Here is a 27,556-nt window from a genome sequence, read left to right on the forward strand (position 1 = left end):
GAATACGCTTCAATTCAGAGTGGAACGGAACGAGTGAAGTTTTCAAAGCGAGCGGAGCCAAAGTTTTTTATTAAGCAATCGAGGCTTAATGGGGACCGTAAAACAACCAGAAACGCAAATTTTGCCCTCATTTCCTGAAATAAACTCATCACTCATAAAGGGAGCTTTTGTATCACTTTCAAAATTGCCACCAAAATTTAGAGAACTATTATTTATTAATGATTATCTGCTGTTCAATCCCCCTTGCTAGTCCCTGGGGCCCGGATTCTGTCCGGCTCCGTGGCCTTCTGTCCTATGACTCTCAAGGAGAGAAACCCTGAAGGTTGGACACATTAAAAGCCCACCCTGACGTGGACAGGCTAGAGGGACCACACTCTGGCATCTCATCCCCAAGACTGGCTGGAACAAGTTTCCCGCAGGGACACCTTCCCCCAATGCTTCAGGCCATACCAAGTCTTAAGCACCCTGGAACAAGTTATTTTTTTCAAAAATTAGAATCCGTGGAGCTGTCGACTAACTTGTTTCCGCCTGGAAGCAGGCTAGCGGCCGCTATTTAAAGCTTGTTGCCCATGGAGGGGTCTCTACCCGCCAGGTAAAGACAGGATTCCGCCGGGGCTCGCGCGCGGGGAACAAGTCTGCATCCCCAGCCGGCGACACGCTGGCGCGACCCGAAGCGCCCGCCCGACGCCCACGCGCGCAGCGCCCAGGCCGCCCTGACAGTAAGTCGTGCCTTGCTCCTGGCTGTCCACTCCAGCCCTACATGACCTGGCCCCGCGGTGTCTGCGGCCAGGAGCTCCGTCCTATTCCTCCCGTGGGTCGACCAAGCTGCGGGAGGCCGGGCGAGGAGCGCGCGTGGTGCGCACTGGGGTGCAGGTGCCACCCGAGGATGCGGGTGCGCGAGGAGGGAGCAGATACCAGCTTTCCCAGAGGGGACTCGGCGAGGGGCGCACGGGGGCGTGGCCTGCGCGGGGACGGGGCGGGGAAGCACGGCTGGCAGGGTGGGAAGTGGCGAGGGGCGTGGCAGGCGGCAGGGCAGCGGCGTGGGGCGCCAAGTGCTGCGCGTACCGCGGCGGTGGGGATGGCGGCCGGGGCGGAGAGGCCAGGCCCTGGCGCGGGACGCTCGTGGGAAGAAGGGGCGCCGCACGACTGAAGAGGGAGCCTCCGTTTCAGAGCAGGCGGAGCCGGGCTGGGCGAGGAGCGCCGGTGCCGCCGCGGCAGAGCGGGGTAAGGCAGACCAGGAGCCCCAGGGCTACACTGGGGACCTGGCAGCACCAGGGGCCGCCTGACGCGGCGCTGCCACCTTTGGGCAAGGCCCTGTTGCTCCCATATCCCGGGAGGCTTTCGCGATCCTTTGGATAGTTGAGGGGTGCCCTAGGGCTTGGGATCTGAGCCTCCAGAAACTTTGATAAACTTTGGGAACGACTGCGTTTCCTTCTAGGCTCCTAAAGACCTGGGCGGAGCTCCTGCTCTTCGTGTTGCGTGGCCAACCCTGGGTCAGGATGGTTTCCCCGGAGATAGTATGCCCTTGGGTTGGCGAAAGCAAAGCTGCCCCCGAACAGCAGGGATCCTAAGGTCATTTTTAGCAGCCGCCCCAGCTGCAGGCAGTGGCCTACAAGTGTCCTTGTGCATTCATAGCATTCATAGTGTTTGGATTGGAGAGAGACAAGGTGGGCTCACTTCTCTCCTAAGAAACTTTCTGAAGTTATTTTTCTTCTTAAATGCTTTAGTGATTAGTACCACGACCCAGCTTCGTGATCTATGCTCATGGGACGGTGTGTGCACCTGCAAAGAATGTCCATGTTCAAAAAGTGCGATTAACTGCATTCTACACTAATCTTTTAATTAAAAGACCTGTGGTGACACTAAATTGCCGTGGCTGGGCAGCTGTTTGCTTTCTGTCCACTCTTTACGCTTGTGACTAGAATTCACCCTCTTGTTCAGCAGTCTCGGCTCCCGAGTGTTTACAAAAGGGACTTCAGCACTCCTGTTTTCCCTTCTGCCAAGATGCCTCCCAAAATGTGCCACTCAACAGCGGTTGTATAAAACCACCAGGAAGTGAGCTGTGCATCGGTTTTCCCTTAGAATTCAAAACTATGGTGAGCGGCGTCCCTTGCACTACATCTCACACTGCCCATCTGTAGTGCTGTGAAATATATTGCAAGACAAACATGGAAAGATTAAAGTGGAGTAAGGGAGGGACATTTCTAAATATCAATGCGTTCAAAGTAAAAATGAGCTAACTTGGCAAAAAGTCCCCTGGCTCAGCAGTTTGGCCTCTGTTGAGATAAGCATCAAACAAGGGCAACGCGCTGCGCTGTAGTGTGAAGCAAGCGGTTTACAAAAAAAAAAAAAAAAAAAAAAAAAAAAAAAAAAAAAAAAAAAAAAAAGAAGAAGAAGAAAGAAAGAAAGAAAAGAAAAGAAAAGAAACGGTCCCATGGAGACAGACAGTGCAGTTTGCTGACAAGCACATGGCTGGAAGTGGTCGGGTTTTTAAATGGCAGGGAACAAAAGTTGACTCTTTGTCGCTAAGGAAGGACTTTTAGCCAATTTCCCCGAACAATGGGTACTAATGCCTTAGGTTCTTGTGTTCATTTGTCATAGTTAAATGACATATGATGGGTTAGGAACTTTCTCATGACCGCTGTCCGCTGCCAGCTGCCTGGCTTACGTGGAAAATTGGGACTACAGCCTCCATGGATGGAACACATGCCTGACAGCAGCTGGGATACGCAGCCTCAGCATTGTCAGCACTTCACAATCCCACATATGTTAATAAGCACATACATGTGTAACAGCATGTGTGAGGACACTCAGAGGACTGAAAAGCCATGGGGAGCCGTTCGTTTGTGCAGAGTGCCTGGTCCTGGGATCTGGGCATTGAGAAACCCAGTGAAACTCAGCTGGTGGCCTGACTCACCCGTGTCTGTCTGTCCCTCTGCTGGTCCCCAGGACTAGGCAGTTGGCGTCTGTATGTCTATCTATCTTCCCTATGTCTGCTTCTCCCATAGCCTGCAAACCCGTCTCCGGATGTGGAGGCCACACTCTTGTTGTTTGACTGATCAGCACAAACAGCTCAGTGCTGTGCACAGGAGACATTTGTGTTTCCTGGAAAGAGAAAAGCATCTGCTATTGCTCATGAGGCCAAATCAGCACATGAAAACAGTCTGTGGTTTCAGTATAAGGCATGAAGACAAGAAGATAATTAATTTTCATACTTATAGGATGGGACATTCTCCCTCAATGTTAATTCCATTAGCAGTCTGCAGCTGGCTTTTAAAAAATCTGCCACAGTGTCAAAAGTATGAATGATTAGAGAGAGTTTTTTTCAGACTTGTGTATTTTATTTGTTGTTTTGGTTTTGGTTTTGGTTTGAGGCAGTGTCTCACTATGTAGCCCTGGCTTTCCTAGAACTCTCTAGGTAGACAAGGCTGACTTCAAGCTAACCAAGCTCTGCCTACCTTAGCCTTCTGAGTGCTGAACTAAAGGCCTATGCCGCCACTTCTGGCTCATGCGCTTTATTCTTTTATTTGAAGAATTGATGGTTTATATAAGCCACTTACAAACTAATAGTACTGAATATGAAAATTGCTAATTTTGTCTTCAAGGCACCCCACTAACTCCATGAATTAATGCTAGTCAATTCAAGAAAAAAAAATCTATTTCTTGCTATCTTAAAAACGGAATCGTCTAGCTGGGGATAATGCCTTATGCCTTGTAATCCAAGCGCTTGGAAAGCTGAGGCAGGAGGATTTCCATGAGTCTGAGGACAGCCTAGACTACATAATGAGTTCCCTGCCAATTTAAGCTGAAAACAAACAACCATTTTGACATACAATGAATGTCCATTATAAAAGTGGACAGTAACTCTCCAGGTATGGGGTTTGTTCACTATGAGTAGAAACATTTGCATTTAAGATGATGTCTCGAAAGACAAACAAACAAAATAAAATAAAATGATGTTTCCAGTGATTGGGATGAACGAGGTCACGGGACGTCCTGAGTTCCTCTTAGGGAGCGTGCACATGTACGTGTTTGGAACTGGGCACGTGAGTTACAGCACATGTGGAGTAGGAGGACCAGACTGTAGAGTTGACTCTGCTCTTCTAACTATGTGCAGAGTCCAGTGTCTGACCATGGGTGGTCAGGCTTGTTCAGCAAGAATGCTACCCGCCAAGCCATCTCGCCAGCCCCTGGGAATTTCGGTGGCGGCTAGAAGTGCACCTTTAGCCTCTCTGCCTGGCAAAAGCTTACAATGTCCCGGTTACCTTTCCTTCCTCACATCCACATTGAAGCGTATAGGGTGTGGTATGATGCGAGGGGCAGCGGACGGAACCCAAGCAGTCTGCCTGCTGCTTACCCCCTTGAGGACATGTAGAAGTGGGATGTGACTAGGAGTGCCAAGTGAAGTTCCTTGATAGCATTGGCACTATGGGCTGTGCAACCTTGGCAAATCTCAATACCCTCTCTGGGCTTCCTGGGCTGTAAATAAGGAAGATAAGTCAGACACTTCCGGGGCACTAGTGCCATGGCGCCGTTTCCGTGTACCGGGGGCGGTGAGTAAGGCTCCTGACGGCATCTGCACAGGGAAATTACCTTCTAATTGTTTACATGGTCAGCGCTAGAAAAGCCACTCCGACTGCCTGACCCGGCGTTTTAGGCATACTAAGAGCCTGTTGCGATGTCTGGTGTGTTAAAGCATCCCGTGATTTCCTTTCTTGCCCAAACCATCGCTTAGAAAGCAGAGTGTTGGCAGGTCCCATTTCACCTGAAGGGAATCACTTTTTCGTTATTCAGTTATTACCCTCGGAGGAAGAGTTTGCAGCAGGCCCTTTAAAACTAAGAAATGATGTTTAGTAAAATGTTTTGCTAAGTGATGATTCTAATGGGTTTCATGGATCTTTCACGGAAGTCATTTAAATGACTGAAAATGCCACTTAGTAACCAGCAATGGAAACTAGAGTTGTCCATAGTAGAAGAGCGGGGTCCCTGGCTGGTAAAGGATACAATGTGACACGTGACAGCAAGTCTTAGCCAGTTGCTAGCATTCTGTTGGTGTTGGAACTCTGCAGAAGAGGCTACTAAAAGCTGGTTTCCAGAAAGAATATTTATTTTGTTCAAGTATCTAAAGAGGAAAGGATTAAAAAGATAAGTATTGTTAACTTGCCCTTCTTCGATAGAAAGCAGTAAAGACCTTTATTTTTAAACATTTATTTTAGGGTGTTTTTTGTTTGGTTTGGTTTGGTTTTTCTAGACAGGGTTTCTCTGTGTAGCCTTGGCTGTCCTGGACTCGCTTTGTAGACCAAGCTGGTCTCAAGCTCACATCGATACACCTGCCTCTGCCTCCCAAGTGCTGGTATTAAAGGTGTGTGCCACCAAGCCTGACTTAAAACATTTATTTTAAACATTGAATGTTTAAACAATGACCCTCTGAAGCCCCTGTTCCCCACAGAGCAACAAGTGCTCTTGACCACTGGGCCATCTCTCCAGCCCCAAGACCTTTATATTTAAATGACCCCATGTTTCCATTACAAATTAAAATTAGCTCTCACTGCAGCCAGGTGTAGTGGTGTCCCTGCATCCTAGCTACTGGGGAGGCTGAGGTGGAGGATTGCTCCAGCACAGGAGTTCAAAGCCAGACTAAACACCATGCAGTCAAGTGCTTGCCTTGCGTACATGCATGAGGATTTAATACCCAGGCCCTATGTAAAAATGCCAGGCAGGAGAGACGGCTCAGCAGGGAAGGGTGTTGTGATGCACCCACACAGAAACCCAGGTATGGCCTTAAGCATGCCCATGTTCTGTCAGGGGCCGGGGTGGGGTGGGGGGGAATCCCTGGGGCTTGCTCCAGGTTCATAGAGAGAGCCTGTCTCAAGGGAGCAAAGTGTCAAATGGCAAAACAAGACGCATAGCATCCTCTCTGGCATCTGTGCATGTGCTGATATGTGTCTACCCTCTTACATAAATACATACAATAAACACCAAAAATTTTTCATTTAAAACACGTCCAGTAATCCTAATGATGGAGAAACAGACGGGAGGATGCGTGAGGCTTGCTGGACAGCCAGGCTTGCCTCCTTGCTGAGCACCAGAGAGAGAGAGAGAGAGAGAGAGAGAGAGAGAGAGAGAGAGAGAGAGAGATTCTGTCGCCAAAGGGGTGATCCCCAATGTTGTCCTCTGGGAAACGCATTCATGCACTCATAATAAAATAAGACTAAATGCAGTTCTCGCTAGGCTTTTAAATCCCAGCAGGTCAAAAGGGAAAACAGATTAAGGCACTGTTCTTTCTGAGAGATGAAGTGATTCCTGTACTTAGCTGGGCACCCACTCAAGAGCATCAACTCTTCAGGCCTTTATAAATGAGTAAGACCCTCCACATGACTGGGGTCTAAGAAACAAGATGAGAGCACAGACGCTGCACACTATTACAAGTGCTGCCTCCGCATTGGTATCTCATAAGCAATGCGCCAAGATTGGAAGCACGGCTTCAGGGCCAGAATGGAAGTCAGCGATGGTGTGCTTGCCTGGAACACACGGCACCTGCGGTATGACCTCCACCGTGAGATGAGCGCAGGCGACGTGTATATAGCATGACTTTTAAAAGTATAATTTAAGCCGGGCACACACACCTTGGGGAGGCAGAGTCAGGCAGATCTCTGAGTTCGAGGCCAGCCTGGTCTACAAAGCAAGTCCAGGACAGCCAGGGCTAGACAGAGAAACCCTGTCTCAGAACACACACACACACACACACACACACACACACACACACACACACACACATAATTTAAAGACAATCTTGTCTTTTTGGAGCTTTTATCTTTGACCGTACCTGGGAGCTAGTAATAGCGACGTGGAGAAAGAATGTCATTACATCATGGATTCTAGAAAACAGTGACAATTTCCTGAAAAGCATGAGAGTATTTAAAAGTTAAGTAAAAACCCAGGACTGGTAACATTCCGGAGGCTGAAGCAGGAAAATTGACACAAAAGGCTACTATGGGCTACAAAGTGAGACTTTGCCTCAATAAATACATTAAGGGGTGGGAAACATGACTCTGTGCTGCTCCTGCAGAGGACCAGAGTTCAGCTCCCAGCGCCCACGTCAGGTATAACCACCTCAGTTCCTGGGGACCTGAAGCCGTCACTGGCCCCTACACTCATATGCACACACAGACACATACAATAATTTTTTTAATCTTAAAAAATTACCCTGTCTCGAAAAACCAACAAACCAACAAACAAACAAAAATAGTCCAAGTTTTATAAAGAACATACATTTTCACTTAAGATAAGCATTGGAAACCACTGGAGCTAATAAAAACATTCACATTAAAGTAAAGTATGCCGTTTTGTGTGTTTTATAGTAATAACTGGCAAATACTAAAATTGCCATCTACTCATTCTTTGTTTTGAGGTTCTTTTTGTTTGGTTGGTTTGGGTTTTTGTTTTTTGTTTTTTGGGTTTTTTTTTTGTCTTGTTTTGTTTTGTTTTTTGTTTTTGTTTTGGTTGGTTTTGGTTTGGTTTTTTTCGTTTCATTTCTTCGAGACAGGGGTTCTCTATGTATCCTTGGTGTCCTGGAACTCGCTCTGTAGACCAGGCTGACCTGGAACTCAGAGATCTGCCTGACTCTGCCTCCCAAGTGCTGGGACTAAAGGTGTGCGCCACCACACCCAGCGGTCTACTCATTCTTTTTAAGCATACCAAAGTTGGTTCTTAAAAAGGAAAACAAACAAGAACATGTATGAAAGACTCAGCATTCTAAATGAACCTCAGTACAAGTACCACTGAATTTAGTTTTTGTTGATGATGTTGGTTTTTAGTGATTGGTGTTTGTTTGGTTTGGTTTGGTTTTAGTTTGGTGCTTTTTGTTCTTGTTCTTGTTTTTGTTTTTTGAGGCAGGGTCTTATTGTGTAATATTGGTTAGCCTGGAACTCGCTCTGTAGACCAGGCTAGGCTTGAGCTAACAGACATCCACCTGCCTCTGTCTCCCAAGTGCTGGGATTAAGATGTGACCCACCATGATGACTACCACTGAGTTTAGAAATCATGACCTAATATTACAAGTAATTTGTTAATAAATGTAAAATGTACAGGAAATGAAATTTTTTCTGAAAGACAAAATTGACTCTAAAAATAACAAACCTACGCACGTCACAAGCTGTCAGTGAAGCAGGAATCTCCTCAGCTCTTCCTGCCCCCCTCCCTCAGAAAGGACATTAGTCTTGAACTCTTACAAGAGATTTTTTACATGACATAATTCAGAGAATTTAACCTCTTAGGCTTAATGCCTTATATGCCAAAATATAATGATAGTACCAAAAGTGGTTCATCTGAGATATGAGTAAATAAATCTAAAATAAAATGATAGAACATAGAGTGTCCTTGGATATCAGAAGTATGTCATGATGAGGATACCTCTGGCAGCACTGTGGTCACCAGCAAAAACTCAAATTTCCTCAGAAAAGTGATGACGTGCTCAGCCAGGACCAGAGGCTTCCGTAGCCTGATAAACATGAGCACATCCAGAAACTAAAGACAGATGTGTGCCAGCCGTGCTAGAACACACCTGTGCTCCCAGCACTTAGAACATAAAAGCAGGAGAATCAGACGCTCAGAGCTAGCCTCAACCAAACGGTGAGTTTGAGGTCAGCCTGAGCTACACGAGACCATGTCTCAAAAAATTATAAAAGACATTAAAGCACTAATCGCACTTTAGAAGCAGTTGTGTTGAATTCAGAAACGAGAGTAGATGTCACCGTGCTGCTTTGTCTACTTGATCTAAAACAACATAAAAAAAAGCAGCAGGAAGCTGGATGTTGAGTTTCACAGCTGTGATTCCAGCACTCAGAAGCACAGGGCTGGAGAGATGGCTCGGCAGCTCAGAACACTGGCTGTTCTTCCTGAAGACCCAAGTTCAATTCTCAGCACCCATATGACAGTACACAATCATCCAGGGCATCCAACATCCGTCTTCTGGCCTCCTCAGGCACCACCATGCACATGGTGCAAAACATTCGCATGTGTGCGCATGTGTGTGTGTGTGTGTGCGCGCGCGCGCGCGCGCGCGCGCGCGCATTAAAAACGAAAGGGGGAAAAGCCTGAGGCAGGAGAATCACAAGCTCCAGGTGAATCTGAGCTAAGAGTTAGACATGGTATCAAACAAATAGCAGCAAAAATTAGGAAGGAGGACCATCTGTGGGTGTGGGGGGTTTGTTTGGTTGGTTTTGTTTTGTTTTGTTTTTTGTTTTTTAGTTCAGTTTAGTTTTTCGAGATAGGATTTCTCTGTGTAGCCATGGCTGTCCTGGATTCACTTTGTAGACCAGGCAGGCTGGCTTCCAACTCACAGAGATCCGCCTGCCTCTGCCTCCCAGAGTGCTGGGATTATAGGCGTGTGTCACTACTGCCTGGCTCATCTGTGTTTTAATAGCACATATGATGAGTCTGCATGACAACATAGCAAACCACAGGTGATCTCCACTAGCTCTGTTCAATGCTTTCTAATGGATTCTTGGATACAAGATCAGTATATAACAAGAATAGCCAGGCTTGGTGTAAAAGTGATTGCCAGGTGCACATAAAGCCCTGGGTTGCATTCCCAGCACTGCCCAAAATAAACCAACAGTTCATGTCCCCAGGTACTAATGAAAACCAATCAGGAAAAATTTAAACTATTTAGAACCATCCCCTCCAAAACAACAACAACAAAATGACAACAACAAAAAGCCAGAACAGTTCTCAAGCATCGAGAAATAAACCCAAATAAGGGGAAAATGGGAGGGAGGGAAGAATGGGAGGATACAAGGGATAGGATAACCATTGAGATGTAACAAGAATAAATTAATAAAGGAGAAAAAAAAGAAAAAAAAAGAGAAATAAACCCAATAAAACAAGTCAAGATCCAAAGCCCCTGGATGGTCGTCAGAGAATCCCTGTGTCTACGGAGAATGGCTGTGCTAACTGCGGAAGAACGACATGAGGAGGGCCTGAGCTCAGTTCACATATAAATTTAATGTGTTCCCATTCGAAATCACAGCCAAGACTTCTGTGGAACTAACTGTAACTGGCATGCTGTATTCAAATTTCATATTGAAGAAATAAATGCCAAAAATAAGACACATTTAGAGAACATAGCTGGGAGCCCTGTGCAAAGTATCAGGTGTAGTCATCCCTGGGTACCCATGGGGATGGTTCCGGGACCCACACTATCAGGTATAGTCATTCTTGAGTACCCATGGGGATGGTCCCGGGACCCACACTATCAGATGTAGTCATCCCTGGCTACCCATGGAGATGGTTCCGGGACCCACGCTATCAGGTGCAGTCATCCCTGGGTACCCGTGGGGATGGTTCCGGGACCCACGCTATCAGGTGCAGTCATCCCTGGGTACCCGTGGGGATGGTTCCGGGACCCACACTATCAGATGTAGTCATCCCTGGCTACCCATGGAGATGGTTCCGGGACCCACGCTATCAGGTGTAGTCATCCCTGGGTACCCGTGGGGATGGTTCCGGGACCCACACTATCAGATGTAGTCATCCCTGGCTACCCATGGAGATGGTTCCGGGACCCACGCTATCAGGTGCAGTCATCCCTGGGTACCCGTGGGGATGGTTCCGGGACCCACACTATCAGATGTAGTCATCCCTGGCTACCCATGGAGATGGTTCCGGGACCCACGCTATCAGGTGCAGTCATCCCTGGGTACCCGTGGGGATGGTTCCGGGACCCACGCTATCAGATGTAGTCATCCCTGGGTACCCGTGGGGATGGTTCCGGGACCCACGCTATCAGATGTAGTCATCCCTGGGTACCCATGGGGATGGTTCCGGGACCCACACTATCAGGTATAGTCATTCTTGAGTACCCATGGGGATAGTTCCGGGACCCACACTATCAGGTATAGTCATCCTTGGGTACCCATGGTGATGGTCCCAGGACCCACACGCTCTTACTGAAGCCCATGATGCTGAAATCCTATGTGAGATCTGCCATGTTTCCTGTATGCACATCCTCCTGTGTGCCTTGAATTATCACTGGATGACCTCTAGAGCCCAGTCTATGTCATCTGCCATACAGATAGCTGTAATTTGTCTGTGATATAAATAGTGTGTGATTTGCCAGATCATGACAAGGATGTTTGTATATTATAGACACAACTTACAACCTGTTTCTCTTCTGAGAGTCTAGAAAGCCAACTTACTCAAGGACGAAAGCTTGGAATGAGGAGTCAATAAGAGGTAGAAGTTAGTGGAGGGAAAGTCTCTCCGTTTTCCATGACTGGAGAGTTCACCAGTTCAGCCCATTTATTGCTGGTTCATATTTGTGGAAAGTTCAGTATGTCCCAGGTCAGAAGTAGCAAAAATCATTTCCTGAACACCCCCCCCCCCCCCGCCTCTCTCTCAAAAGCAGGCAGACATTACTAACTGAACATAGAACTCCAAGGCTTATAGAACCCTTACCGTCCCGGGCCATCACACACAATCCACACAAACTTGATCTCCCTAACCCCACCCCAGATTATAGTACCTCTAACCAATTAAACCAGTTACAATATTATTGCAATAAGCACTGTCAATCTTTTGGCTCTGGTGCCTTTTTGGAGTCTTAGTAAATTTCACTTTTCCTGCAGCTGGAGAGTTGGCTCAGTGGTTAAGAACTCTGTTGCTCTTGCAGAGGACACAGGCTCAGCTCCGAGCATCACAACCATTTGTAACTCCAGTCCCAGGGAATCTGACCCCCTCTTAAGACCTCCAAGGGCACCAGGCATGTGCTTATGTGCATACGAGCATACAGAACACTCATAACACATAAAATAATAAGTAAATCTTTTTTTTTTAACTTAAGAATTGCAGTCAGCTGCCTTGCAGGTGGCCTGCTCTCACTGTGAGATGTCATCGAGCTCCAGGCTCTGATGCCAGCCTCCTTCCATCTCCTGCCCCTGCACGGTCACCATGCACTCTGAAATTCTCATTTATTTATTTTTACTTTGACCTTTTTTTTTTTTTAAAGATAAGGTCTCCCCATATATCCCAGGGTGGTGCGGAACTTTTAATCTCCTTTAGTCTCTAGAGTGCTGGGGTCCCATGTAGGAGTGTGCCACCACACCCAGCTTGAAGGTTTTAAATACCTCCTGCTTGTTGGCAACTCACAGATGGGACCTCGGGCTTGGACACTTGCCCACCCCAGGCATTTCAAACTTCGTGTGTCCCAAACAGAGCCTGCCATTGCCATGGTCCTCCCCTACTTGACCGTCCTCACATGGCCCACCTCTAGTTGGAGTCCTGAGCTCCGCTCTCCTCCCCAGCCCCTGTCTGGTCCCTCTCCAGTCCTTGGCATGTCTCCTGAGCGTGACCAGGCAGGCTCAGCTGTCTCACCACCTGTCCTGTTGGGAGTGGCCTCTTTAGATGACAGCAAGTGGGTCCTTGTTAGAGGCCCTCTAAGCTTCTGCCCTTCTAGGACATTCAGGGAGCACAGAGACAGGGGATGTCCCAGGAATGCTCTGGGCAAATTGTGTCACTCTGTCCAACCCTTCAAACCAGGTGGCCTGTCCCTCCTGCTGCAGCCTGGCTCCTGCTGGCTTGCTGTGCCTTCCTCCCATCCTTCATGCCTGGCAAGGATACTCCCTCACTACCTGGAGTGCTCTGCCCAGCTGTTGAGGCCCTCTGTCTGTGTTTCACACCATGCCCCAGTCTTACGTGTCTCCTTTTGCCCTCTGGCCATGTGGACCCCTAAGCCCGACTTATATTTCTAGTGGTTTGACTTGACTCCTGTCATGGGGACAGGCTCAGGCCCCCAGAGGCCCACAGTAGAGCAGAGCAGCCAGCAGCAGCAGCAGGGCTTGCTCCTGGCCTGCCTGTGACTGCAGCCCTGCCTGTGAGGAGAGGCAGGTGGGAGCTTGCTTCCTCCCAGTGCTTTCTCAGCAACGTCACCTTCTAGGAAACTGAGGCCTGCCCTGAGAGGACCTCCTTCTTGACCTCACTGACAAGTCTTGTCAACACGTTAGGGAAGGCTTCTCCCGACACTTGCTCTCGGCTGTTGGGGAAGAAGGCTACTTGTGTCTTTGCCCTCCGGACTCCTATTAACCTCACCCTCTGACGTCCTGTATTCATGGCATCCAGGGATTGAAATCGCCTCCAATGGAGCCAGGACCCTGTCTATGACTGAACTGACTCCTCCTTTAATTATAGGTTGATTAAGCAAAGTATTCTTCCCCCATGCCCCATTTATCCCTGCCCACTGCCTTGTAACCCCTTGATTAGACTCTCGGTTCCTATCTTCCCGACAGACTGGTCATTTGGGGGATGCTGGTAGCCTCCTTCTTCGGAGATCAAAGGGTCTTTGTTTCATCCATGTTGAACACTCTAAAAAAATGTTGACACACTGCTCATCAGCGCCTTCTGTTGGCCCTCAGCGCTGGGCTGGCTTCTGAGTCGAGAGTGGCCTTCCTCAGTGTCCCTTTGCCCTCAAGCCCCTCCCAGGTCCCTGTGCCACCCGCTAGCCCCATTTGGACTTTAGACACTGCAGGAGATGCCTGACCGCTCCCTCTAAGCTACGACAGCCTCAGCTAGTCAGGAGGCTGAGGCAGGAGAATTATGAGTTTGAGGTTAGCCTGGGTTACAGAGTAAGGCCTTGTCATGAAGGAGGAGGAGGAGGAAGGGGAGGAGAGGGAGGAAGAGGAAGGTGGTGGTGGTGGTTGTGGGGACACACAACTCTAATCCCAGCACTCGGGAGGCAGAGGCAAGCAGATCTCTGAGTTCAAGGTCAGCCTGGTCTACAGAGGGAGTTTCAGGACAACCAGGACTACACAGAGAAACCCCTGTCTCAAACAAACCAGAAAAGAAAAAACAAAAAGAGAAAGAGAGAGGGAGAGAAGAAAAAGGAAAGAAGGTTGTGAAGTAGCTTACCTACAACACTGAAGAGAAGTGATAACAAGAAACAAGAGAAGCCGTTTTTCAGAGCTCAGAGGACAAGACTTAAAATGCAGAGGCAGTGGCGGCTCTGGAGACCCCCACCTACAGCCAAGACACTGGAGTCCCAGCATGCAGCCCTCCTGGCTTTCATCTCCAGTTCGTCTTAGCGCCTTCCCTGCCTTGCCCAGTCCTGTGCCGCCTTCCGTGCAGGCCTTCGAAGGGCACCATCGTAAGGACTTCATTCTTGGAATGTCCTTGCTTAGTTCTGACATTGACATATATGGACACCGCAGTGGTTTCGCAGTGGCCCTAGTCTTCAGTCTGTGTTGCCTGGAATGTTACACAGCACGGGGCTGCCCCTGAACTGTGCTCAGTAATGGGGGTGCAATACCCTCTCACTAGAGCATTTGACTTTACAGAGTTGGGGGGGGGTCACATCTTTCCCTTGCCGGTAGCCTCATGCCCCTGCCACCACGACTTTTATTTTTTTATTTTTTATTTTTTTTGAGACAGGGTCTCTCTATGTAGCCTTAGCTGTCCTGGACTCGCTTTGTAGACCAGGCTGGCCTCGAACTCGCAGTGATCCACCTGTCTCTGCCTCCCGAGTGCTGGGATTAAAGGCGTGTGCCACCACCACCCGGCACCACCACGACTTTTAATCCAGGCCACCACAGAGCCAAACCTTTCATTTTCCTTCCAGCATCTTCAGCGTCTCACCCAAAACACTGATGTCTTCAGAGGGCCATGAAATCTCCCCAGGTGCTGGGCTCGGAGGTTCATCGCTAATGATTTTCTGACTTGACTGAGACGCCACATCCTGTTCACTTCGTCCCTTTCTGTTCCTTTACTGTTTTGTCCCTTTGTCCTTCTGTGGATGCCCCCTTTGAAGCCTGGCCCGTTTGACCCCGCCCCCTTTGAAGCCTGGCCCATTTGTCCCCGCCCCCTTTGTTTGCCACACTGAGTCTTGCCAGCAGTCTGGGGTCCCTTCTTTCTTGAATGCCACTTTCCACCAGTCTCTCTCCTCTCAGAACCGCCCAGTGTCTCCTTCCTTCCCTTGGCACCCACCTCTAAGCTAAAGTCTTCTGGGAATGCAGAGACCACAGGCAGGCTCTCCTGTGCAAACAGCCGTGAAAGTCACCGCTTCCCAGATCTGGTGTCACGGTCCCAGGTCACACTCGGTCCGCTTCTTTGGCTTTGCTTTCTTCTACCAAGAGGCAATGCTCCGATTCTGCGTTTCCCCTCAGCTTTCCCTAACTGCTCATTTGAAAATTAATGACTCACTTCTCTGAAATCCCTCTCTACATATATGTCACATGGCTCCCCGATTTGCTGCGTTTCTCTCCCTCCACCCACCCCCAAGTTGATTTTATTATAGGTGGCTATGGTGGCTCGCACCTGTGGTCTCAGCCCTTGGGCAGCTGAAGCAGGCAGATTGCCATGAGTTGCTTGTCAGCATAGGCTACAGAAAAACAACAAAACAAGATAAAATGCAAGCCAAACAACAACAAACACAAAGCGAGGGGCCTGAAGAGATGACTCAGCAGTTAAGAGCACTTGTTCCTCTTGCAGAGGACCAGGGTCCAGTCCCCAGCAGCCACTTGGTGGCTCACAACCATCTGTAACTCCAGCTCCAGGGGATCTGTGGCCCTCTTCTGTCTTCTTCAGGCACCAGGCGTGGAACTTAAAAAATACATACGGTGTTAGTCAGGGTCCTGTTGTCATGATGAAACACTGGGGCCAAAAGCAACTTGGGGAGGGAAGAGGAAGTCAGGACAGGAACCGGGAAGCAGGAGCTGACGCCGAGGCCATGGAGGGGTGCTGCTTACTGGCTTGCTCCTCAGGGCTTGCTCAGCCTGCTTCCTTATAGAACCCAGACCCACCAGTCCAGGGGTGGCCCCACCCACAGTGAGCTGGTCCCTCCCTCCCATCAATCACTAGGTAAGAAAATGCCCTACAGGCCTTCCTACAGCCAGATTTTATGGAGGCTTTTTCTCTGTTGAGGCTTCCTCTTTTCAGATGACTCTAGCTTAGGTCAAGTTGACATAAAACTAGCCAGCATACAAACAAAGCACTCATACACATAAACTGGGCGGCCAGGGGGTTGGGGGGGGGGGTTGTGGGGGGGGAGGGACGGACCTTCTTATTTTCTTTCTTCTTTCTCTTGTTTTTCTTTATTTCTTTTTGTCTGTCTCTACTTTGTTTTCGAACTTCAGACCCTTCTGCTCAGCTCCCTGCGTTCAAGGAGTGCAGGGCATTGCAGGTGTGCGCCAGCTTGCCTTGCACAGACAGATTTTAAAAGATGTGCCACATCTTAAATCTGTCACCTTGTCTGACAAACCCATGGTTCAGGAACGAGCCTCAGGCTGCCCCTGCTGTAGCATAGCCACTGTTGGATCGGACAGGAAAACCAACACATCCCAAAGGCCACAGTGAAAATATGTAACTGTCGAAAAGAAGTAGAGCTGCCACACGGCATGAAAGGAACCGGAGGACTTGGAAACCTGAGACCTGTTTGGCTGTTGTTGTTTGTGGCACAAAGCAGCAGTAAAACAACTCAGGTTTGTCAGGCTAGCCTTAGAATCACTGAGTAGCCCAGGTTGGCACTCAGCTCCTGATATTCCGGCCTCCACTTGGCAGGTACTAGGATGATGTGCGTATATGCCAGTATGACTGGCCTCCTTCAGTTTTATTTATTTTTTTCAATGAAGATGTCCTGAGTAAGCGAGGTGCATGGGGGTGCACCCCTGGAATCCCAGCACTCGGGAAGGCGGATCTCTGAGTTTGAGACCAGCCCGATCTACAAAGCAAGTTCAGGCCAGCCAAGGCTACACAGAGAAACCTTGCCTCAAACAAACAAACAAACAAACAAACAAGATGTACTGAGTAGATCAGGCGCCACTTCCCAGAGATAAATATCACATCCAGACAGTGCCACCGGCACATTCTGACAACTGCCACGGTTGATTTTGTCACAAGGTGACTACAGAGTTTACCAATACAAACTAAAGTGAGCGGGTCGTGACCAAGTGAGGCGATCTGACAGAACCCTGCCATTCTGCAGCCTTTCAGATGCTACAGCGTTGCTATGCAGCACGTGACCATTTAAAGTGCTGTTACAGCGCTGGGTACAGTATCCTGTCATTAAACTGTAAGCACCCCACAGAGTTAAGCCATGAAGGAATAAACGTGGCCCGCCTTCAATATCAATCTGCCATGTTTGACAATATCTGAGGCACACTACCCACAGCGTTGGTCTCAAGAGTGTGGTGCGGGTGTCAGCAGAGCTGCAGAGAGCAAGCGAAGAGGCTAGGGTCCTACTAACCCATCCGGGCACAGGCCCTATTTTATCTGAGGGCCACGCGGAAAATCCTCTCTTTGTGGCCCCGCCACCTCCCAATACAACTTAGGTGGGGAAGCCTCACGAACACCTAGTGCCCCCTTCCCGGCAGGAGCCATTTGCCTGGTGGATCTCATCCTGCTTCAGGCCAACGCTATCTGTGTGGCAGCAGCTGTCTTGTCATGTCAGCGTGCCCTACCCATGCCTGCGGACTCTATTGTCTAGCCAACGTTAGGGGTAGAGTTAAGAAGGCATATAGTAAGATCTTTCAGAGCCCCCTTTATGTCATCTGGAGCCACCTGATGGTGATGGTGAAGGAGATGGGGACCACTTTTGCTCTAGAAGAATCCTTTTGGCTCTAACCTGGTCCAGACTTACTAGTCTTCCAAGCAGATTGTCAAGCTTCGGGTTAAGTTTTCCACGCATGTTGCCAAATAAAACGAAACCCTTAGCAAAGAGTGCTGGATGGATGTAGGCTCAGCAGGGGGGTTGACTGTTAGAGTAACTGGAAAACTGCTCTACCCTAGTACTGTCCCCCTGTGGGAGACTGGCACAGGGACAGCAGGGCTCTCACCTTCGTTCGTCACTCACACCTCTCAGGACTGGGCCTTTGTGACGTAAGCTCCCAGCAGGGCTTGGGCAGGGTGCTCTTGTCAGCTTGTTTCAGGTTAACGTGCGGGAGGGAGGGAACAGTAGAGGGGGAGGCAGCTGGCTTGTTTCAAACACTAAAACTTAAGAAAACAAGAGGCATGGCCTGTAATCCCAGCATTCGGGAGGCAAAGGCAGGTGGATCTCTGTGAGTTCAAGGCCAGCCTGGTCTACAAAGCAAGTCCAGGACAGCCAAGGCTACACAGAGACATCCTATCTCAAAAATAAAAAAAAATAAAATAAAAAAGAAAGAAAGAAAGAAAAGAAGAGACATGGCGGTTAAGTCTTTTGCTTCTTTGTGTGTCTTGATAGTTTTTTTTTTAAATTTAATCACTTTACAGCCTAATCCCAGGCCCCACCCTCCATGTTTTGATGTTTTAAGACAGGGTCTCACTCTGGTCTTTACTGTGAACCTTACTGTGTAGCCCAAGTTGGCCTCAAACTCATGGCCATCCTCCAATACCAGCCTCCCAAGTGCTAGAATTACAGGCAAGAACCAGTCTGCCCAGCTTGGTTTGTTTTTGTTTTTGTTTTTATACATGTGTGCGTGTGTATATGTGCATGTGTATGTGTGCATGTTTGTTTGTGTACAGTTGTACCTGCTCCTGTGCACAGCGTTGTGCAGGAATTCAGTGTGCATACTCTTGTCTGTAGGTGGCCCAAGTTGATCTGTAGAGGCCAAAGGATAAATAACCCTTTGAGGCAGAATTCTCATTAGCTTGCAGCTTGCTGGTTAGGCTAGACTGGCTGGCCGGGATCCCCAGGATTCTTGCTGTCCCCGTGTCCCCAGCACTGGGATAGCAAGCACGGGGTGCCATATGTCACTCCAGGTCTTCCTCATTTCGTGAGACCAAATCTCTGTGTATCCAGACTGGCCTCAGTCTGCTACTAGGATTACTGGCCTGTGCCATCACATTTAGCACCAGCTGTGAATTCTATGGTTACAGATGTGACTTATTGTTATGGGAAATTCACAAGTATCTGAAAAAAAAAAAGGAAGCAGCGCCCTAGATTCGGACACTGCAGTTCCTTCAGGGCCAGTCCCTCCCTTCCCTTTTCAGTGTGCATGTATGAGTGTGTGCGACATACATAGCAGTATCATTGCAGCATCAGTGTTTCTCTATATCACTAATATGCTTACAGTTATATTTCATTAATATTAATAGGCATTTCAGTAGGGAATTAAATGAATTTTATTTTTCAGTAGTTAGGAATGAACCATAACTTTTTGTTTGTGCCTGGCCTTACTCTGTTAGGAATTGAAGATAGTATGTCAGCTAGGATATTTATTTACTGATCTATTTATTTGTTTATTGTCTACAAGTAAGAAAACAATCTAACTTAAACCAATAGCGGGTTTTCCTCTGATTATAAAAACCCTGGAAGCAGCAATTCCAGCACTCAGGGAGGCAGAGGCAAGAGGATCTCTGTGAGTTGGAGGCCAGCCTGGTCTACAAAGTGAGTCCAGGACAGGCACGGATAAACAGAGAAACCCTGTCTCAAAAACAAAACAAAACAAAAGCAAAAACAAGACCCTGGAAGCAGCTAGCGAGGTTGATTCAGCAGCACCCTCAGCCCCTCCCACCCCTGATCCCCACCCCACTCATCCCCCACTCCCCCCAATCTCACCCCATATACCCCACCCCCATATGGCAGCAGATGCCCTTGGGATTTTCTTACTCTTCCCTCAGGCATCCGGAAAAGACATTAAACATGTGTGCTGGCCTCTCCTTGGCTGTCTCTAGAACTGCTTGCCCTAGTTCTATTATAGATGTCTCAAGGGAAGGTGTATGTGTGTGCTCTGGAAGTCTTAAGACTGGAGGCTGTCACCGGGCAGTAGTGGCGCATGCCTTTAATCCCAGCACTCGGGAGGCAGAGGCAGGCAGATCGCTGTGAGTTCGAGGCCAGCCTGGTCTACAAAGTGAGTCCAGGACAGCCAAGGATACACAGAGAAACCCTGTCTCGAAAAACAAACAAACAAACAAAACAACAACAACAACAACAAAAGACTGGAGGCTGTAGCATCCTAGGACAGCAAGAGCTAGGTGTGGGCCTGCGTAGGAGGAGAGGAGCAAGGACAGACCCACAGGCGCTGGAGAGACTGCACACAAAGGCTCTTTTTTGGTTGCATGGATTACAGGAATTCAGTGTGCCTTGGACTGTAGCTAGGGCCCAGTGGGGGAGACCCACAGCATGCCACCATGGCCTTGTCTGCTCAGTGCTACCCACAGGCTTACGTTTGTGTCACAGAGTCTCAGCCGACCAAAAGGAGGGTAGGAGAAGGGCTGAGACACAAGTCAGAACTGCCAACTCTTCCTCCTTGTGACACAGGCCTGACACAAAGTGCTTATGAAGGGTTCGTGCAGCTGGCAGTGGTAGAGGCTCAGAGGCAGGCACTAGCCTGGGTTCAGCTCTGTGGAGCTCCTACCTTCTTCTTCCTGCCCTGTCCCCCCTCTCTGCCATAGTCATGGTGAATGTACAAGGATGTGCGCACATTTGTGTGTGTGTGTGTGTGTGTGTGTGTCTCAACAATAAATAAAAGCGAGAGTGAGGGCGAGACCTACTGGCCCACAATCCTAAGTAAGGACTGTGCCTGCAGTGACCTAAGGGCTTGAATTAGGCTCCACCCCTTAAAAGTCCTGAGGCCTCCCAATAACCCCACTCCTGGGGACCACATCTCTAACGGGTGAACGGTGAACATATTACGATCATGGCGAGGGGCCTTCCTGATAGTCCAGGGCACGGCTGAGTACCCCTCCCTCTGGCAACAGCTCTGAGGGATGAGTAGATTTGGAGCTGACTGGAGGAGAAGAAAGAGGGAGCTAGAACGGCTCCCTGACATCCCATCAGGAAGGAGAGTGGCTGCTCCGGGCACAGGAATTTAAGTCTTTGAAGTGTAATGTTTTACCTTCCAAGATCACACAGCGCAACACATGTCATAATTGGGACGAGGGAATGTGGGTTTATGAAGAGTAAGACTTCATTCTCAGTCTTAACCCAAGAAGCAGAGCACCGGCAGCCTGCTCGAGGCTGACTTTTAGCTGTCTCTTGACTGCTAGGAAGTGGAGTTTTATTTACGTCCAAGCCCATTCCTGAGGGGAGCTGGAGAGATGGCTCAGTGGTTAAGAACACTGACTGTTCTTCCAGAGGACAAGGGTTCAATTCCCAGCACCCCACATGGAGGCTCACAACTGTCTGTAACTCCAAGATCTAACACCCTGACATAGTCATACATGCAAATGAAACACCAATGCACATTTTAAAAAATGAAAAAAAAAATTGGCACTGAGGCTGAAGGCTGGAGAGATGGGGTCGGAGGACCTGGGTCCAGTTCCCAGCACCCACAGGTGGCTCACAGACATCTGTAACTCCAGTTCCAGGGAATCTGACACCCTCTCCTGATCTCTGAAGGAACCAGGCATGCGTGTGGTACACAGACATGCAGGCTAAACATTGGTACACATAAAATAAGATAAAATAAAAAATATTTTTTTAAAAAAAAAGCTGGCTCAGAGTTGGTAAAGGGGCTTGCTGACAAGCTGAACTGCCTGAGTTTGATCCCATGATGTACGCGGAGGAAGGAGAGCCCTGACTCCTATGAATTCTTTTCTGGCTTCAACCCAAATAAAGTCTTAGATTTATTCATGTTATTATTTTATGTGCATGAGTGCTTTGTCTGCATGCATGTTTGTGAACCTAGTGCCTACAGGGTCAGAAGAGGGCATAGGATCCCCTGGGGCTGAGGTTACAGACTTGCCATGTGTGTGCTTGGAATAAAACTTGGGTCCTCAACCACTGAGGAAACTCTCCCACTCAAATATCTTTTTTTTTTTAACTAAAAAGATTAGTATTGTATATGTGTGTGCATGTACATGTGTACGCAAGCGCAAGTGTGTGTGTGTATGCACCTGTGTGTGTGTAGCTGTGTGTATGTGTGCCTGTGTGTGCATCTGCTCCCAGCTGTTTCCCCCCATCAGCCCCGTTCAACATGTATGCAAATCTCAGAAGATTTGTAGTCAGCGGCTGCACTTGTGTGTCACTGTGTCTCGCTTGTTACTGAATTCCCCTAAGCAATGCGGTGTGACTGTGTTGATCATCTTTCTCATCACTGTGACAGACAACAGGAAGACAGCATTAGGGAGGAATGCCCATTTAGCTCATGGTTTCAGAAGGGCCAGGCCATCTTGGGTGTGGGGACACGAGAGAGCAAAGTGGCTCACACTTAACGCATGTCCCGTGTCCCCCCCCCCCCCACCTTCCTGCTTTTCCTTTCTTCCCTCGGCCCAGTCCCCAAACCCTTTTGGATGTCATTGCTCACGTACAGGGGTGTGTCTTGCCCTCTCAGTTTGTCTTCTCTGGAAATACCCTCAGACGTGCCCGGAGGTAGGTCTCATCCACCTCTTAGCTGATTCTAAATCCAGGCAGTGAAGACGGAGCCTCTGTTGGTCAGCTTACTTACATGGCATTATATGGCACCAAGTGCAATGAGTTAGCTAGAGATGGTTTGAAGGACGCCGGGGGATGTGATAGGCTTTATGCCACGCCCACACAGCTGAGCACCCAGCGCCTTTATCGTCTGAAGAAGCCGGGAGCCAGTCGCCTTTTCTCTTCCTGTGCTTGTTTGTATCTGTTCTAGGTTTTTAAACAAGGCCCCGTTTATCTCAAGCTGACTTCAAACGTACTGTGCAGCCAAGGGTGATCTGGAACGTCTAATCCTCCTACCTGCACCTATGGGTGCTAAGGCTAAGGTGTTTCCAACACAGTCCACCCCTCTCTAAGCCTCTTAATTCTCCTTTGGACAACAATGTTTGGTCAGAGCTTTTGGCAAACAGTATCATCAAATAGAATGTTATCACTGGTTGGTTGGTTTGATAGGAGACAGGTGTAGCCCTGGCTGGCATGGAATTGGTTAAGTAAACCAGGTGACTAAACTTCTGGCAATCCTCCTGCCTCCTGAGTCATGCTGATGTATTTTTTTTTCCCCTTAAAGCTGCCATCTATTCCTGGTGTGAATGCTTTTATAATAATGAAACTATTGTAACTTTATAGTAGTAAACGAATGCCTTCTACTTAAGCATTATAAGGAAGGTCAATATGAAGAAAAAGACAGTGAGCAGTGGACGAGGTGGTGGATCAGCAAGGCGAGCGTTTGGACGGTGCCCTGGAAGGGCCACAGTTTGGCGAATGTTCCCTAATCCCATGGGAACAGAAAGGCAGAGGTCAGGAGTTGAGCCAGGTCCCCCAGCTGTATGCAGAGGCATGCTGGGGACACAGAGTTAGGGGCAGGGGACTCATTCCTCCTTCCTTCTGCCCCAACTTCTCAATCCCTGAAAAGGGGTCAGGGGGTGGTTAGGTCACTTATGCCAGCGTTTGCCTGCTGTGACGTCTGCTGAGCAGTTTCAGTGACTAGTACTGTTCTCTAGACACTGGTGTCACCTGCTTGGCAACCTAATGGAGAGGTATGTACAGCTGTCCCTCAGGATCTGTGGGGATTGGCTCCAGGGCCCCCACAGATTCCAAAATTCACAGATGCCCACGTGCCTTCTATAAAATGGCAACATATTTGCATAGAACCTATCTCATCCCTCTGACTACTATACAACCTCCCTGGATGGCTTTAAATTCCCAATACAATGTAAATGCTATGGAAATTGTCGCCATAATGTATTGTGTAGGAGATAATGACAACAAAATGCAAATACATGTCAGTTACAACCACCCCATACTTTTAAATTATTGTGTGTATATGTGTGTGGTGTGTGTGAGTGCAAGTGTACAAGTGCCATGGCCAACGTGTTACAAGTGCCATGGCCAGCGTGCAGGGGGTCAAAGGGCAACTTTCAAGAACCGGTTCTTTTCTTCTAACTTAGTTCCCCGTATGTAACTCAGGTTGTCAGCACAGCTTTTCCACTGGATGATGATGATGACAATGACCATGCTGTGGAGCCCAGGCTCCCTGGTTCTAGGATTACGAACATGTGGCCCACCCTAGGCTTCTACTTGCTTTGGGTTGGTGAGACAGGAAGCCACACTGACTCAGTGTGCTGTCCTGCTCTCTCCAGTAGTAACAGCCGTGTTCTCCTTGCAGGTTAGCTGTCAGGAGCGATGGGCGACTGGAGCTTCCTGGGGAGGCTGCTGGAGAACGCGCAGGAGCATTCCACGGTCATCGGCAAGGTGTGGCTTACCGTGCTGTTCATCTTCCGCATCCTGGTGCTAGGGGCAGCGGCAGAGGAGGTGTGGGGCGACGAGCAGTCCGACTTCACCTGCAACACGCAGCAACCGGGCTGCGAGAACGTCTGCTACGACCGCGCCTTCCCCATCTCGCACATCCGCTTCTGGGCATTGCAGATCATCTTCGTGTCCACGCCTACCCTCATCTACCTAGGCCACGTGTTGCACATCGTGCGCATGGAGGAGAAGAAGAGAGAGCGGGCGGAGGAGCTGCTGAGGAGAGACAACCCGCAGCACGGCCGTGGCCGTGAGCCGATGCATACAGCGAGCCCCCGGGACGCGCCGCCTATGCGCGATGACCGCGGCAAGGTACGCATCGCAGGCGCTCTGCTGCGAACCTACGTCTTCAACATCATCTTCAAGACCCTCTTCGAGGTGGGCTTCATCGCGGGCCAGTACTTTCTGTATGGCTTCCAGCTGCAGCCGCTTTACCGCTGTGACCGCTGGCCCTGCCCCAACACAGTGGACTGCTTCATCTCCAGGCCCACGGAGAAAACCATCTTCGTCATTTTCATGCTGGCTGTGGCCTGTGCGTCACTGGTGCTCAACATGCTGGAGATTTACCACCTGGGCTGGAAGAAGCTCAAGCAAGGAGTTACCAACCACTTCAGCCCAGATGCCTCGGAAGCCAGGCACAAGCCTTTGGACCCCCTGGCCCCGGCCACAAGCTCTGGCCCGCCCAGCGTCTCCATAGGCTTCCCACCTTATTACACACACCCTGGCTGTCCCGCAGTACAGGCCAGGGCCGCAGGGTTTCCTGGGGCCCCACTACCACCAGCAGACTTCACACTGGTAAGCCTGAATGACGCACAAGGCAGAGGCCACCCTGTCCAGCCCTGCAATGGCCACCATCTGATGACCGAGCAGAACTGGGCCGGCCGAGGGGCAGGGCAGCAGACTCCAGCCAGCAAGGCGTCTTCGGCAGCGTCTAGCCCTGAGGGTCACAAGGGGCGCACGGACAGCACCGGCAGCAGCTTGGAGGAGAGTGCCTTGGTGGTGACACCAGAGGAGGGGGAGCAGGCCTTGGCCACCACAGTGGACATGCACTCCCCACCTTTGGTCCTCCCGGACCCAGGAAGGTCGAGCAAGTCCAGCAGTGGGCGTGCCAGACCCGGGGACTTGGCCATCTAGCCAGAGTCTCCCCCAGGCAGCTTTATAAACCTTCTCTTTCCCCCTTTAGAAATCAAAAACCAAAATGCATTTCAAGTCAGCAGGTAGAGAGAGAGAGAGAGAAAAGGCCTGACTGCGCTGGAGTCTCCAAACCAGATCAGGTGTCTGGTTTGATGTTTGCTGATCTTGTCGCTCTGGGATATAGTTGGGGGCGACACCAGCGTGTCTGAGGTTGAGATGGGGGTGGGTGTTGGCTTTTACAGATGCTCCCAGCAGCGGTTGGTTCTTGGACTCCTTCATCTGCAGTTACTGTTCTGCCAAGATAAAGCAACAGGTGCTTGCAGCCCTTGAGTGGGGGACAATTGGGCATCCGTCCCTAAGCTCTCCAAGCAGCCCAGAGAGTCACAGGGGCACTTAGCTCTATCTCTGTTTGATACTTTTAACCTAGAGTTGAATTTCATTTTGGGATATTTGCCAAACTGTACTAAAAAAAGATTTAGAGGGGATCTATCTAGTATCAGTTGAGTTTTCTGGAATCGCATCTGAAGTCCAGGATGTCCAACTGCAGGCTGCACGATAAAGCAACAAAGAGCAGTCGTCCTCCAGTGATGGTTCTGTGGGACAGGGCCACAGACGTCACTGATGGAGGAGGCAGGTGGAGACGCAGAGACCCTGGAGAAGCCCTTGAAGAGCAGAGAACAATGACAGTGTGGCAGGTATGCCGTAGGGATTTATTCTTTGATGGCGTTTTGTGCTTAGCCTGAATGGTAAAGGTATTTGCACCCCTCCCACACACACACACACACACACACACACACACACACACACACACACACACACACACACACATTTTATCTTTCATTTAAAAAAAATAGCACTGTTAAAATGGTTACAGATCAGGAAGATGCTTAATTACTTAAGATTTTGAACTTTCCCTTAAAACAAGTTCACTTCTCATGTCAGCTAACTAATCATTGTGATGCTGTCTAGATAATACATTAATCACTGTGGAAAGTACGATAGATAAAATTCCGAGGGGAGGGGGAGTCGGGGTGTCACGTGCATTTCAAATACTTGAAGTTTTAAAAGTTTCTGGACGGAAAGTTCACTACCACTGCCAGGAAGAGTACCCAGACGGAATCGCCGAGGACCTACACTTAAAAGAAAAGTAAAAACAAAACTCTTCAAGCTCCCTAACCATTGGTTTTTTCTTTTTTCTTTTCTTTTCTTCTTCTTCTTCTTCTTCTTCTTCTTCTTCTTCTTCTTCTTCTTCTTCTTCTTCTTCTTCTTCTTTTTTTGTGACTGTTTGCTTTCTAAAGTGTAAATAAAATTGTCTTGGTTTTACTCCCTGTGTCGGAGCATGTGGCTGACTGTGGGTGTCCGCTCTGCCTTCCACCCACTTGAGTGCTGTCCTCCAGGGAGGCTATTTATGTCCAAGGGCTGGGCTGGAAGAGGGCAGAATTCTCTCTACAGTACACACTGTGGGGGAGAGAGCCTCTCTCGCTGGCTCCACTTCTTATAAACCGATGATCAGTGGTCATGCAGTGCTCGACTCCACTCCAAATAGTTCATTCTTACTCAGCAGACATCACATATTTTCCCATTTCTTTCCATAAGCTAATCTGAGGATTAATTTGGGGCCACACCCCACACATTTTCTGTCTCCTATGTAATAGGGGCGGAGAGTAAATTTCGGACTCAGCCTTGTGTGTGCATACATACACAGTTCACTAGTACACTCTGCATGCTGTAGAATGCCATGAGCAGTGACTGGTGTTTAAAATACTCTGACTTTCCCTACAGGGCCCTGGACCACAGTTAAATCTTATGGAAAATTCTAGATACATAAATGCTAGCTCAGCACATGTGGTCTTTGGCTTAGGGAGCAGGGCTTAGCTCTTTAGAGAAAACAGTTATGAGGAAATCCTGGTGTTAAGAGCATTCAGATAAATAAAAAACAAAACAAACAAACAAACTTTGGTTCTCTTAGAAAATGCACTCCAAGTCACCAAAGAGCCATCATGCAGTCACTGATGAGTGTGGGTGAGTTCTTTGCAGTCCTGGGTGGATGTGGCTGGGTAAGTTAGACGGAAATGAATGTTACAGTGTGTGAGCCCTGTGCTTACTCACAGTTGAGTTTGGGGAGTATTTAGTTTCCACATTTGAAGACTGGAATGGGGTCCTGAGTTGGGTGCCCAGCACCTGTGCTTTTTAAATGGGCTGTGGTGTATGTAACCTGAAGCCAGGGAGGCAGACGCAGGAGGTCTCTGGAGTTGGCTGGCCAGGCTAGCCAAGGCTAGCCTCAGGCTCAGTGAGAGCCCC

At 49.0% G+C, this 27,556-nt stretch overlaps 2 protein-coding genes across 2 annotated transcripts in view; both read left to right on the plus strand.

The window, feature by feature from the left end:
- The first annotated feature begins 1,053 nt into the window (after positions 1 to 1,053).
- On the plus strand, positions 1,054 to 26,009 carry GJA3 (gap junction protein alpha 3). The gene is made up of 2 exons (XM_084767016.1): positions 1,054 to 1,224; positions 23,982 to 26,009. Exon 2 carries the CDS (start codon positions 23,999 to 24,001, stop codon positions 25,253 to 25,255), a length of 1,257 nt encoding a protein of 418 aa, XP_084623142.1. The 5' UTR covers positions 1,054 to 1,224; positions 23,982 to 23,998; the 3' UTR covers positions 25,256 to 26,009.
- LOC311588926 (uncharacterized protein MSANTD5) overlaps positions 19,300 to 27,556 on the plus strand; it is a 179,315-nt gene continuing 171,058 nt past the window's right edge. Inside the window, exon 1 of the mRNA XM_084767029.1 lies at positions 19,300 to 19,351. The gene's annotated coding sequence lies outside the window, so the exon portion shown is untranslated. The remainder of the gene's footprint in view (positions 19,352 to 27,556) is intronic.

Source organism: Acomys minous (genome assembly GCF_964271855.1).
Source record: "Acomys minous genome assembly, chromosome: 18".
NCBI lineage: Eukaryota > Metazoa > Chordata > Mammalia > Rodentia > Muridae > Acomys > Acomys minous.

Coding starts and splice junctions, on each gene's coding strand:
- GJA3 (XM_084767016.1), top strand. CDS start 23,999: ATGGGCGACTGGAGCTTCCTGGGGAGGCTGCTGGAGAACGCGCAGGAG.